General features: G+C 42.6%; 1 protein-coding gene across 7 annotated transcripts in view; it reads right to left on the reverse strand.

Annotated features, from left to right (window-relative positions):
- Positions 1–14,082, reverse strand: part of OSBPL9 (oxysterol binding protein like 9) — a 256,194-nt gene that overhangs the window by 5,032 nt on the left and 237,080 nt on the right. For all 7 annotated transcript variants that reach the window (XM_073593547.1, XM_073593545.1, XM_073593546.1 and 4 more), the window contains 6 exons: positions 12,921–13,005; positions 9,995–10,105; positions 7,657–7,720; positions 4,908–5,048; positions 4,710–4,788; positions 1,608–1,699 (listed from right to left, as the gene is read on the reverse strand). In XM_073593547.1, the coding sequence (XP_073449648.1) occupies positions 1,608–1,699; positions 4,710–4,788; positions 4,908–5,048; positions 7,657–7,720; positions 9,995–10,105; positions 12,921–13,005 (572 nt within the window). The remainder of the gene's footprint in view (positions 1–1,607; positions 1,700–4,709; positions 4,789–4,907; positions 5,049–7,656; positions 7,721–9,994; positions 10,106–12,920; positions 13,006–14,082) is intronic.

The following is a 14,082-nucleotide window of genomic DNA, read 5'->3' on the forward strand; positions in this document are numbered from 1 at the left end:
AGTTTCACCAATTATTTCATTTCCCATGATGAATCCCTGACAAAAACAGTTAAGCTCAGGATAGCCCCTTTCACTATCAGCATTGCTAGTGTATAGGGAAGCTGAATCCCTTGTCTACAGCTCTGCTTTGTTGAAGTAGAATTCTGGCTAATACCTATGCAGACTAACCCTCTGTAAAAATGATGTATACTTGCCTATTTTTAGGCTGCTTCAGTCCAGTCATGTGATTCAGCTCCCCCCATGTCAGCCAGCAGTAGCTGCAGGGGAGAGGAGGGAGCACCATAGTAAGCCTATGGGTGATGTCACTGCTCCCAGGCGTTCGAGCGCTCTCTTCTCTCCCCTGCAGCCAGTGCTGGCTGACAGGTGATCAGACCAGAGAAGCCTAAAAATAGGCATGTATGTATACTGTAAAAGCCTTTCCATGCAGTAGGGCTGTGCCCATACTGCAAGGGTTAACTGCTCGCTTCTGTCTTGGGAATGGTAAAAGCAGTTTTACTTACCTGATCCTCAGTCTTGATGGTGTAAGATTACCTTAGACTGCCAGAGTGCACAGTGTAGCAGCGGACTAGTCAAGTAAGACGGGTAAGATCCTGGGATCCCCAGACATAAATGAGCCCAGCCCGATTACAAGGGACAACTTTCGGTTTTCCCGGGGTTCAGTATTAAGCATAATTATGATTCCTGAATGTTCCCTATTGCAGTGGTCATCAACCCTGTCCTCAGTGCCCACTAACAGGCCAGTTTTAAGTATTACCTTGGGGAGATGCAGACTAGAATACTGCAATCACTGAGCGGCAAATGATATCACTGTGATGTATTTCAGTTATCTTGCAAACCTGGCCTGTTAGACCCCTTTCACACTGGGGCGCTTTGCAGGCGCTAGAGCGCTAAAAATAGCGCCTGCAAAGCGCCCTGAAACAGCCGCTGCTGTCTCTGCAATGTAAAGCCCAGAGGGCTTTCACACTGCAGCGGTGCGCTGGCAGGACGCTAAAAAAAAGTCCTGCTAGCAGCATCTTTGGAGCGGTGGCTATACCGCCGGCAAAGCGCTGCTGCGGGTGGTATTAACCCTTTCTCAGCCGCTAGCGGACGAATACCTCTGCTAAAAGTAGTGGCGTTTTACCGCCAACGCCGCCCCCGCCCCAGTGTGAAAGGGGCCTTAGTGGGCACTGAGGATAGAGTTGATGGTCAGGTCCAAGGTCAGGTCTACTGTAAAGCCTAACTCCACCTATGCTATCAGATAACATTTTTTTGGGGATCGCAAACTGGCCCAAATAACTATTACCATTTCGCAATACGTTCTGCTGCAGTCACACTGTATAAACTGGAGAAGTGCAGGAACTTCCAGTTTGTTGCTGGAACAAGATTGAGTTGGGTTGAGCCCTCTTTCAGCCATTCACAGAAGCTGTGTGCTTTTATCAATGAATACAAGGATTCCTCTGATTGGCTGAGGTGGATATTGTGACATTTTATGGCATCTCTACCTCCAAGTAAAAAGTAGCAAGCAAGATTTTTTTTTTTTGTGTAGTGCAGACAAATTGCTCTTAAAAAAATCTTCAAAAATAGTGCCACTAAACACCCCAGTAGGAAATAGTGCATCATGTAATTACCTTCTAGATTCATATTCTAATTGGTCTTCCAGCTTGCGGACCTTCTTCTTTACTATAGGCATATTCTTGGTATCTATAAAAACTACATTCTCCTGTGAAAGAAAGCAAAAGCCAGGATGAGAATAATTTAATAATGAAACACATAACTACTACAGGTAAGGGTCCATGAGGGGCCGGGGTGACAGGAAACTGCTCAAATTTGTTTTGGAATGACTGCCGTCTGTGTTCATTTATGAACATTTACTCATCGTTTTCTTTGAATGAAGAGAAGAACATTTTAACATGGACACAAACTGCAATAAAATTACTTTTAGGGTTTTTTTTTATTCTTGTAAAAGTAATACTTATGTTGAGTTCAGGAGCAGTGCAGCATCATTGTCACCCCATCACAGGTTGCTGCATTAGATGGACTTCACTGGCATACTCAAAAAATATTTGTAGGGGACGAAGAGAAAACAAGGTGCAGACAAATAAGTATTACAGCACTTTTTTTTTTTTTTTAATGGGAGCCCATACTCTAAACCCTCTAAATGCCATGAGGTATGACAAGGACATCCTTGACAGTCAAAAGGGTTAGACCCAATTCCAGCTAAAGGAAATGTGTGAACCTTGCAATGCCTTGCTGAAGTTGAAATATAAAAAGCTTTAGCTACAATACTTAGCCTCCTCTTCCTTACAGGCTTCCAAGATCCATCACTGGGTTCTCCAACCCACTTCCAGTGAGCTCAGACTTCCAGTAAGCACCTCTTTTGGGGTGCATCATAAAGCCATCTAAAAGCAGAGTATGCTGCAAGAACAGGCTCCATATCTGAAGCATTCTGGACCCTTGGTCCTAAATGACTGGACTGAAGACCCATGATTTAAAAAAAAAAAAAAAAGTAGGTTTATGAAAAAATATTTTATAAAAAGACTGGGGGGTGTGCGCTTTAAATAAACTGTATACCCCATCCCTCCTCCTTCATAGCATTTTATTTTAAATATAATCTTCATTTTACATTTACAACAAAAGGGAGACAATAAGTGAAAGAGGGGGCATACGAGAAATAGGGGGCACTAGGCCACTAGTGTCAGGAGGTTCTTTGATACATACAGTTGCAAACATCATATGACTTCATTATTTTATACCCAGACAACAGTGGGAGGTGCGTTTTTCACACCAGTTTACCAAGCCAGGATTGCGTATTCACGTATCATAAATAGCGCTGTGAATACTGCGCCCATTATGATCCAGAATAAGAAGGGAAGAAGGGGTATAGAATGTGGGGGAGGGAACATAAACAATAAACACAACAAACAATCAGCACTATATCTGCAGTTAAATAATGGTATTGTCATGAAGAGTCTGGGGGTCTATAGCATAGGTGTTGGAGAGATTTCCATTAACCTTAAGCTGGGCCTCTGGGGAACTGTATAAGGAGCCTATCCACCAGAGCATGTTTTGGCCAAGGCCCAGTCTAGATAATACTGCCTGAAGATGCGTCCAGTCCAACCGTCAAAAGCCTTCTCGGCATCAGTAGATGGTAGAAGACAGGGTGAACTGGATATACTATATATAAGTATGTATGAGTAACTCTCTAGCTATGACTAAGCACCCTTTGGTGTGAAATGTGTCAGTTATATGTGTTGGTACATGTGTACATGGATGTTCTGGACCTTTGTCTTTTTTATGAAGTAAAAGGTGAATTTGTTGGAGTGCGGCTGTCCAGCATACTTTTTGTCTTCATGGTGAACTGGATTGCTGTAAGTTTGCCCAGTGAATTGGCTCGGTTGGAGTTGTCTCTAGCCTCCCTCCCTGCTATGAAGCCTGTTTGGTCTGAGTAAATCACCGTCAGTAGAATGGGCTTTAGCCGATTCATCAAGATCTTCGCCAGGATCTTAATGTCAGTGTTCAGTAACGAGATCGGTCTATAGCTGCTTGGGGTAGAGGGGTCTTTCCCTTCCTTCGGGAGGACCATAATATGGGCTAACAGTGCTTCTTTCAGCAGGGAAGTTCCTGATGCAAGGGCATTAAAATATGCGCACATATGATTAGAGAGAAGTGGAGAGAGAATTTGCGATAATATGCATTGGTGAACCAATCAGGTCCAGGACTCTTGCCCTGTGGCAGGTCTTTAATTACCAATTCAATCTCCGTTACAGAGATAGACTTATCAAGCTGTTCACTGATTTGTGTCATTAGTTGGGGGGCCAGTGCCTCCTAAATACTGTGAAATGCATTCTGTTTTCTGCAGGGGTGTGTGACCGGCAAGTGTGGAAGGGAGCTGGTAGAGTTGGGCATTGTAGTCCCTAAAAGTACCTGCGATTTTTGAGGACAGTACTGTTTGAGATCCTAAGGCGGTTTGTAGTTTATGGACAAGACCGGATGTGTGCTGTCGTTTAAGGGCTCTAGCTAGGAGCCTCCCACATTTGTTTCCAAACTCATTGAATTTATGGGAAACATCGCAATCTATCCCATGTGTGCATCTCCAGTAGGAGAGGGAGTTCCTCCAAAAGAGACAAAAGCTCTGCATGTAGGGTTGGTGTCATGTGGTGCTTATGTTTAAGCTCAGTGGCTCGTAATTTAATAAATAGGGACTGCAGTTCCCCAGTGCGCTCCTTTTTTAGCTTAGATCCCTGGGCGATAAGCTCCCCCCCCCCGGACCACGGCCTTATGTAACTCCCATACGGATGCCAGCCCCGTCTCCCCATCATATTCTCCCTAAAATACCTTCATAGCATTTAACCCCTTTGTGCCGGAGCTGCCCGACACTTTAAAGGGTTTCAAATGCTGGGAAGTGGGGTTCCTGATCATGTTGGTTGATTGGCTATCACAGCGGTTACATGATCGGAAAGCTCCCGATTGCAAATAGAGATTGTGAGCTTTTTGTTAGCAGCTGGTAACTGTGCACAACTCAGTTTATTTTTAGGTGCACATATATATGTGGCCTCTTGGCATTAAGGCCCACCTGTTAGGAGGCTAGAAATATGCATACGGCCAGCGGGAAGGAGTTAAATTACAGGTGTCTCTTTAGAAAACATATGCATTAGGGACAACCTCTATAGGTTCATCAAGAAACCAAAATGACTAAATATGACAGAACGCCATTATGAAGAACATCTTACCCCATTGGCGTTTTTTGTATACATAACACCATTCCACTCTCCTTCCACTGAACATATAGATTTCTTGTCATTAGGAGGACTAGGGGGAAAACAAAAAAGGAGTCACTGAAAACAGTAAAAAAAAAACCCAAAAGAAACATTTTCTTTATAACCTATAAAACAGATGGCATTTGTCCAAAGAAGCCTTTAAAAACTCACTAGATTTCCGCTGTGACTCTATGCTTCTTCCCACCATAGAAAGGTTTGGTGTGGAAGGTGATAATGGCGCTGTAGCCAGTTTTGGAACAGTTGATGTTGCACTCTCCACCGAGCTCCACCCAAGGCACAGTCAGGATGGACCTGAGGACACAGACACAGATTTATTCAAGCAGTTCATAAAACATATACAACAATATATATTACCAATATAAGCAAAGTTAGTTATTTATAGGTGATAAAACTTGTTGCAAGATGTAACTACAGCCATAGCGGGTGCCAGACCAGCACAAAGAGTCCGTGCCATCAGAAACAATCTTTCAATCACAATGTTTTGTCAGATCTTTAACTAAAATAATGTGTGCCCAATTCCTGAATCTTGGCCAGGCTCAGAAAGGCAATATTTCAAGCTTCAGTGTAGTCAATACTTTAAAATTTGTGCAGTTCTTCAAGTTGTCATTGAAAATTTACATTGGGTTTGTCATTTACCACAACTTATAATAAAGAAAAAGGACTAAAGCCACAGAATACAGCAGAAAAAGATTTTTTTTTTTATTACCATCCTTTCCAGTTTACTTTTAGTCCCTATGACAATGGTCATTAATACAAGGAGATTGTGAATCTACCCAGCAGGGACACCAAGAGCAATAAAACCTGACGGGTTTACCCCTTCCATGTGTATTTATTTCGGGTACTTATATAGTGTCGTTAATTTATGCAGCGATTTACAAATATATTGTACATTCACATCAGTCCCTGCCCCCAAGGAGCTTACAATCTAAGGTCCCTAATTCACATTCATTCATACATATACTAGGGCCAATTTAGACAGGATCCTATTAACCTGCCAGCATGTCTTTGGAGTGTGGGAGGAAACCGAAGTACCCGGAGGAAACCCACACAGGCACAAGGAGAACATGCAAACTGCAGGTAGTGCTGTGGGTGGGATTTGAATGGACAACCCTAGTGCTGCCAGGTGGAAGTGCTAACCACTTAGCCACCATGCAAATGAAAAAAAAAATCTTGGGCTTTAAATAATCTCTATTATACAGCATATATGCTTAAGAACTCTTTAACCACTTCAATACCGGGCACTTTCCACCCTTCCTGCCCAGGCCAATTTTCAGCTTTCAGCGCTGTCACTTTTTAAATGACAACTGCGCGGTCATACTACACTGTATTCAAAGTTTTTATCATTTTGTTCCCATAGAGCTTTCTACCCATTTTGTAGGAACAAAATGATAAAAAAAAATTTGTTTGGGTACAGTGTAGTATGACCGCACAATTGTCATGTAAAAATTATTTGATCACCCCCGTTCAAAAAAAAAAAAAAAAAAAAAAAAAAAGACCGGAAATTTTGAAAAAAACAAAATGTTATAAAAAATACGGTTTCTCCACTGATGGGCGTTGATGAGGCTGCACTGATGAGGTGGCACTGATAGGCATCTCTCTGGGCACTGTCATCCTTGGAGGTCCAGGGTGGCATACTGGGTAGCCATCCATTGTGGGCATCCCTGGTTGTCCAGTGGGCATCCGGGGGGGGGCTGCGCTGATACTTACCGCAGACCCCCACCCCTTTCGGGAGAGCCGCCGATCGGCTCTCCTCTACTCACGTCTGTCAGACGCGAGTGAGGAAAAGCCGATACACGACTTTTCCTGTTTACACTGTGATCACATGGTAAAGAGCCACCGTCAGTGGCTCTTTACCGAGATCGGTGTTGCGGTGTGTCAGACTGACACTCTGCGCCACCGATCGCCATGTTGCGCTCCCCCAAGGACGCGCGTCGGCTGTTATCCTGAAAGATGTCATATGACGTCCAGTCAGGATAACTCTACCACCGCCTGGCCGTCATTCTGCTATAGGCCAGCGGGAAGAGTTTAGATTGTAGTAAGTTTAAAAATTTACTCTATGAGGAAAGATTGTAGAAAGTAAGAAGCGTTAGTAATTTACACGTTTACTCCATATAACTCTCCTGCTTCCCAACACACTGCCCTACAGCATGCTTGGAAGTCAGGAAACCCCCATACGCTTATAGGGAACCAAAATAACATATATGATATATATTTTGATCTGATTGTAAAACGACTTTCAAATAAAACCAACAACTACGTAGAGTGAAGGCCTTTTGGATATATATAGACTTGGAACTGAACTCCAGGTAAATACCAATAGGTATGCAGTATATATAGTATAGTAAAAAAATAATAATCACATGTAATTAGAAAGAAGAGGGGGGTCAGTATTAGAAGCCAATCATTCACACTAAATTTGCAATAGTAGTTTATCATCTTTAAATGTAGTGGTCCAGAAAAACAAAAAGAATCACAAGTTACGAATACTTTAATTTCTCTGTTACTCTGATTCAAATAGCTAATGAAAGACAAGGCTGATGTTGTCCTAATAACTGAAGGGCATACATTGTCAGTATACATGTGTGGCCTTGTTAGTGTGCAGTGGATGCTGGGATGTATACTCTGGGGGCATCTAAAGATAGAAAGGTCAATGTCTACCGATGAAGCTTATTGAAAGTCAAAGTATTTTCTAGTTTCGACAGCCAGCAATTAGATATATGTAGAATGGCCATACAGACCTGAACACATTAACATAACTTGGCTTTAAAGCATACTTAATACATATAATGACAAAGTGGTCAGTGGATAACCTATTTAAATATTAATTAACAGTTGTGGGAAAAAATAGAATTCCCCAAAGCCATTTGCAGATGTGGTATTCCAATTTTGTTTAGCTCACCTCCCATATCCATTGGGGAAGGTTATAATGTAGTGTTCATCATAGTCTAAGCAGGACACACAACCTGTAATGACAAACGAAAAGAAATGTGTTATGACTGGCTCTCTGAATTGAGGACAAATAAAAGAAAAAAAAAATTATATACTAGAAGTATATACAATATTTTGTAGGATTCAGATTCTTAGAGGATTAGTTCAGCCAGGTTAGAGGATAGACTAGGCTGCTTTGCTTAACTAAATGCAAAAGGAAAAAAAAAAATGCTTGCACTGAAAGCCACTCTGTAACACCACCATAACTGTTTCACAATTGAAAAAAAAAAAAAACACAACAACAACAACACTAAAAGTTCAGAAGGAAGAGAACATAAATAATTAAATGTGACTGCCCATTTAGACAAAGATATCTGACATTAAGTCCCTTAGTAATTGTATGTAGTATAGGCATAGTCTTGTGCCATCAAAAAGTACAGGTTAATAATAATTCTAGCTAAAAAGAAAAAAAAAAAAAAAACAAAAAAAACTACCATCCTATTGCCATAAACCAACTTTTATGATAGACTGGTGTGTCTGCTAAGAAATTCAGGGTTGGGAGCTTGCTGGGACCGTTTACTGAAGTCTTGCACACAGGAGTGTCACGAAGCTCCTAAATCCAGATTTTGCTTTTTTGGCTGCAAACACACCAGCTTCTCTGAGGGTCCTTGTATTGTAAGGGCACAATTGTTGGTTTTAGTTTAAAAAAAAAAAAACAATTGGTTTACAACACTAAGGCAGCTCATACATTAATTTTTTTTTTCGTTCAGCCAGCAGGTTGAATGAAAAAATAAATAGATCTGATTCCCCCATCTACACACTCCTCGTGGATGGGGGAATAACTCCCATTATGTTATTGTGCTCTGATGGCAGGGAGACTTTCCTGCCTTAGAATACAATCAATGCTATTGGCTAAAGCCGGTGTTCTATCGATTTATGGCCTCCGTTGAAAAGCGCCCACACATGCGCAGAAGGGAAAGCACTCCAGCCGATCAGCTGGAGTAACGTCACCATAGCGCATGCGCACATCGTAGGAGGGTTTTTTGAGGGGAGATACCATTTCACAGGCACAATTGAAAGCTATGCAAAGAGCGGAGGGACACTGTAGATGTCAGATTGTGCCTGAATGATTGCGAATGACACAAATATTAACTTTCACAAAGTCTGCTGCCCCAGTTTGTATGCTGGCAATTTGCATATACTCCAGAACGTTATAAAGAGTGATAAGATGAATTGCACTTAATTGCAAAGTCCCTCTTTGCCATGAAAATGAACTTAATCCCATAAAAAAACATTTCCACTGCATTTGTGAAGAAGGCTTCAGGACACCCAAGAAAGTCCAACAAGCGCCAGGACTGTCTCCTACAGTTGATTCAGCTGTGGGGTCGGAGCACCACCAGTGCAGAGCTTGCTTACGAATGGCAGCAGGCAGGTGTAAGGCATCTGCATGCACAGAAGACTTTTGGGGGATGGACTGGTGTCAAAAGAGCAACTTCTCCCAATCATCCAAGAACAGTTTGGTGAGAAACAATTCCTTTTCCAGCATGATAGAGCACCTTACCATAAGGCAAAAGTGATAACTAAGTGGCTTGGGGAACAAAAACACAGACATTTTGGGTCCATGGCCAGGAAACTCCCCAGCCAGACCTTAATCCCATTGAGAACTTGTAGTCAATCCTCAGGAGGCAGGTGAATAAAAAAAAAAAAACAAAAAAAAAAAAAAAAACACAAATTCGGACAAACTCCAAGATTATGCAAGAATGGGCTGCCATCAGTCAGGAGGTGGCCCGGAAGTTGATTGACAGCATACCAGGGCGAAATGCAGAGGTCATGAAAAAGGGTCAACACTGCAAATATTGACTGTTTGCTTAAACTTAATGTAATTGTCAATAAAAGCCTTTGACACTTATCACACAGTAAAGCCTGACAAAGATCTAAAAACACTGAAGCAGCAGACTTGGTAAAAGTTAATATTTGTGTCATTCTCAAAACCTTTGACCACGGCTATAGTTATGTGTTTGCCCAGCTTTGGTATCCATCACCCATATAAGACACTACTAAACTAAAGAGAAAAAAAAATACCTTTAAAGCTGGCTATTTACCATTTTACATAAAATAAGCCTCAATCACAAATATTTTTTTTTCTGGCATCCCACAGATTACTACTGCTGGGTCTTTCCACTAAAGAACTTTTTTTTTTATTTATTTTTTTTATTTTTATTTTTTTTTAGGTACACAGAATTCTGTCATTAGTCTGACAGTTACAGCTGAGAAATGATCGGCTTCTGTAGGGTATTGTATGACCTTACCTTGCCCAATATTGTGGACCCCTATAGACATCCCCAAGAACTTGGACTTTGTCCAGATGTGAGCATTGAACTGTATCCTCTTATTGTAACATTCGGCATAGAAGGCTGAAACTATAAAAGAAAAAGGATTTATACAGCAGAGCTTACATAATTCTTATAATACCCAAAAGCCAAAGCACTGTACAAAAACTGCTGTAAATTGTTCACACTGGAAACTAGGGGTGCAGAATTTAATCGCTGCATCGCGATTCGGGTGTCCCGGATACGGCATCGATGCATGCAACCCGAAAAATCGATGTTTTGTAATAAATGCAGTTATAATCCATTAAGTGGCCACCGATGTATGTGCTTTTTAAAATATATGTAGCTTCATACCTCATTTCTTAGTCTGTGTATAACTGTATAGGCCGCTCATGTGACTGCCTGGTCTGGCCCGCCTCTCTCCTCTCACGCCTTTCCTGACGTCAGCCACGCCCACCTCTCTTCTGATCTGATAGCTACAGTCGGTGGGCGGGGTTGAGAACTCCCACTGACGTCAGGAGAGACGATACACGAGAGAGGCGTTCCGGACCAGGCAGTCACATGGGCGGCATATACAGTTATACGCACACTAAGAAATGAGGTATGAAGCTGCATATATTTTAAAAAGCACATACAGCTTGGCACTTAATGGATAGAACTCTGCATTTATTACCACACAGGTATTTTAACAGCAGTATGTAGAGTACAAATGTGTTTGTACTCTACTTACACTGGCTCCTACACTTGCTCTGTGCTCACATTTCCCCCGGCTTTTCCCGTTTGCACATTCCACTGTGTTAACTCCTGGTGTGCTGGAAGGTGCAAACGGGGGAGCCCAGAGAAATGTCAACACAGAGACAGTACAGGGAACTACAAAGGGCTGTTTGTCAGTTGTGGATTCTAATCCCTCCCTCCCTCCTGACCTCCAAGCAGCCGTGTGTGAATTCCTGTACCCTGTAGTGCACCTTCCAAAGCGAAGTTCCACCTGTTTTTTTAGTTTATTAAAAGTCAGCAGCTACAAAAAGTTTAGATGCTGACTTTTATTAAACAGTCACTCACCTGTCCCACAGTCCATCGATGCGGCCGCGGTAGATATGACGGCCCCGATCCTCTCCCCCTCCTCTCTTCGGCGCCGTCATATCTACTGTGGGCAGTGGCACTCGGTCGTGACAGCTTACGGCTACAGAGTGCTTAAAATGGAAGTTCCACTTTTGGGTGGAACTCCACCTTAAGGGAGTGAGGTTATTTTTAATTCAAAGCTGAGTTCCAGTACATTTTTTGTTTATTAAAAGTCAGCAGCTCCAAAAAAGTGTATCTTCTGACTTTTAATAAAAAGACACTCACCTGTCCCACAATCCAGCGACGTGGCCACCCGAACCCTCCATTCTCTCCCCCGCCTGTCCACGGCGCTGGCAATACTACTGTGGGCATCTGGCTGTGACAGCTGGCAGCTTCACAGCCGGGTGCGCATGTCTCACTGCGCTGTCCTGCATAGCCAGGCAATCTTCTGGGACTTGTGATGGGTCCCAGAAGATTGCAGGGAGGAAGGGACGCCTAGGTGGCCCAAGCGGAAGTGGGAGCGCGTCAGTAATCGTGATGCATCGTGGAATCTAATCAAATCGTTGACCAGATAATCGTAATTGAATCGTGAGAACAGTGAAGAACAGTGAAGATACGCACCCCTACTGGAAACATATTACCATTACCTTACCACCATTTCACAATAGACCTCCATTGAAGAGTTGTCACTGTTATTGGCTGGAGTTCTCTAAGCATGCACTACTTTGGCACAAGAAAGTTATAAAGTTTACAGGCTACTGGACAGAAAATGAAAAGGCTATACAGTAAAGGGAGTCATTTGAAAACTGAACTGTTACAGATCAATTTGCTTTTCCTCCACTACAATCTGTGGAGCTCCTAAACGTCCTGCTGTCCATGAGTCTCAAAAGGACACTAGTAGGACCTGGCCAAGCCACAATGGATGTGTTAGGGAGGTTTAGGGGGTGCAGTGTAAATTTAAATATTTAAATGATGAATATGTTCGCCCTAAACACATTCCTGTGCTTCTCACCCTGTACATTAGAAGATGATGCAAGTCAGACAGAACCCCCCTTCCATCTTGGCTGGAGGATGTCCAGCATCATCAAGCACTTTCCCCCAAGCCTTACTGTCCCTGGCCCATGTCTTTCATTAATTGAATTTCAGTTCTTGCAATAATGGAGGCTCAGCAACACATGTAGGCATTATCTATGGTGGTCTGCATTCAAACGAAGTTTGCCCAAGAACTCCCACTTCTCCAGACTGACATGTCCCATCAAGGTATTTTGATATTTGTGCAACTCCTCATAAGAACCAACCAATCCACTGCTTGTATCAGGACTGAGCACTCTTGATAGGAGTACTAAGGCAGTGAGGTTTCAGGAAACTATGTACAACACCCTGCTGGTCCCTTCCATGAGTCACGATCTGTCTGCATTGCATGGAGATTACATCACTGGGTCTAAAATAAGGTATATCATGAAAATGGAATTATTAACTCCATTAACAGGGAGGAACCAGTAAAGGCAAAATGTAAGAGGATTACACTTCACCTTTGTTCAATTTCCCTTCATCTGTAGAAGCTTCAACACCATGTTTATGGAACAGTCCAGAATAAAATGGTATTTATATATTTTGTTAAAAAAAAAAAATTGATCACCCCATTTCCCTTATATAGAACTTGTGACCACAGTGACAGAGGACTATTAACACAGGTAGGTCTATGATCTTTAACTAGGTCTCCAACTCTGCTCCTTAAGAAAACAGCAGTGGCAGAAAGAAAGCAAGTCAATGCTGGACATGCAAATATAAATGAAGAATTTCTTCCAGATAACCTGAATGTAAGGAAAAAGAAGTAGCAACCTACTTGGTGGATGGTGCGAGACCTGCTCGGACACAAATGTGACATTGTTTTTGGAAGCCCATGGAACTGGCCCTTCAGAAACTGGCTCCTACAAGACAAAATAATTCACAATCCTATTAACAATAACAGCAGAAACACCACAAACAGAGACAAACCAGGACACTGTTCAATGACCAGGAAAACTACAACACTAACACAAATCTCCCCAGCTCCAGCTAAATAAGCTTTTCCAATATTGGTTATGAATAGGGTTCACTGGGAAGATTTACCCTGACCTCTTGTTCTAAAAACAGGGCGATACAGGGAAAAAGATTAAATGGGAATCCTCCCAACGGGGCATCACAGGCAGTAAAGATTTTTTTTCTTTTTCTTGGATAGTGGAAAACAATGAGACCCTCTGTCACTTACTCTCACCCTGACACTCATCATCCTTCCAATGCACTGAAAATAAACAGTGGAGGCCGAGTTATGAGTGGACCCACTGACAAAAGTGTCAGGAAAGGAAGGTTACAAAATATGTCCTATACTTACAGGAAAACTGGAAAGGTAGGAAAGAAAAGGACAGTGAAGGACACTGAAGGATGTAGAGATGAGGGAAAGGAGAGGGAAGGATTGGTAAGGCTTTAGAGATGAAGGACCAAAGAGAAAAGTGGTGTGCAGGAATTTAGAGACATAGGATAGGAGAGGGAAGGGGTTTGTAGGATGGAGAGATGAGAGAACGAAGAGGCAAAGGGTGTGGAGAATGGAGAGGTGAGGGAAAAGTAAGGGAAGGGGTGTACAGAAAGGACAGACAAGGGAAAGGAAAAGGAAGTGGTGTGAAGGATGGAGAGATGAGAAAAAACAGAGGGAAGGGGTGCAAAGAATGGAGAGATGAGGAAAAGGAGAGAGAAGGGGTATAAAGGATGGAGAAAAGAGGGAAAGGAAAGGGGTGTGCAGGAAGGAGACAAGTGAAAGGAGAGGGAAGGGGTGTGAAGGATGTAGAGATCAGGGACAAGGGAAGGGTATCAAGGATGGAGAGAGTAGAGAAACGAGAGGGAGAAGGTGTGCGCAGGAAGCAGACACAAAAGAGAAGGATGGGGTATTCAGGAAGCAGAGACATGGAAAAGAAGAAGCAGGGGGTGTGTAGGATGAGGAGATGAGGGAATGGAGAGAAAAGGGGGGGTAT

This window comes from Aquarana catesbeiana, linkage group LG07 (assembly GCF_042186555.1).
Source record: "Aquarana catesbeiana isolate 2022-GZ linkage group LG07, ASM4218655v1, whole genome shotgun sequence".
In the NCBI taxonomy this organism is placed as follows: domain Eukaryota; kingdom Metazoa; phylum Chordata; class Amphibia; order Anura; family Ranidae; genus Aquarana; species Aquarana catesbeiana.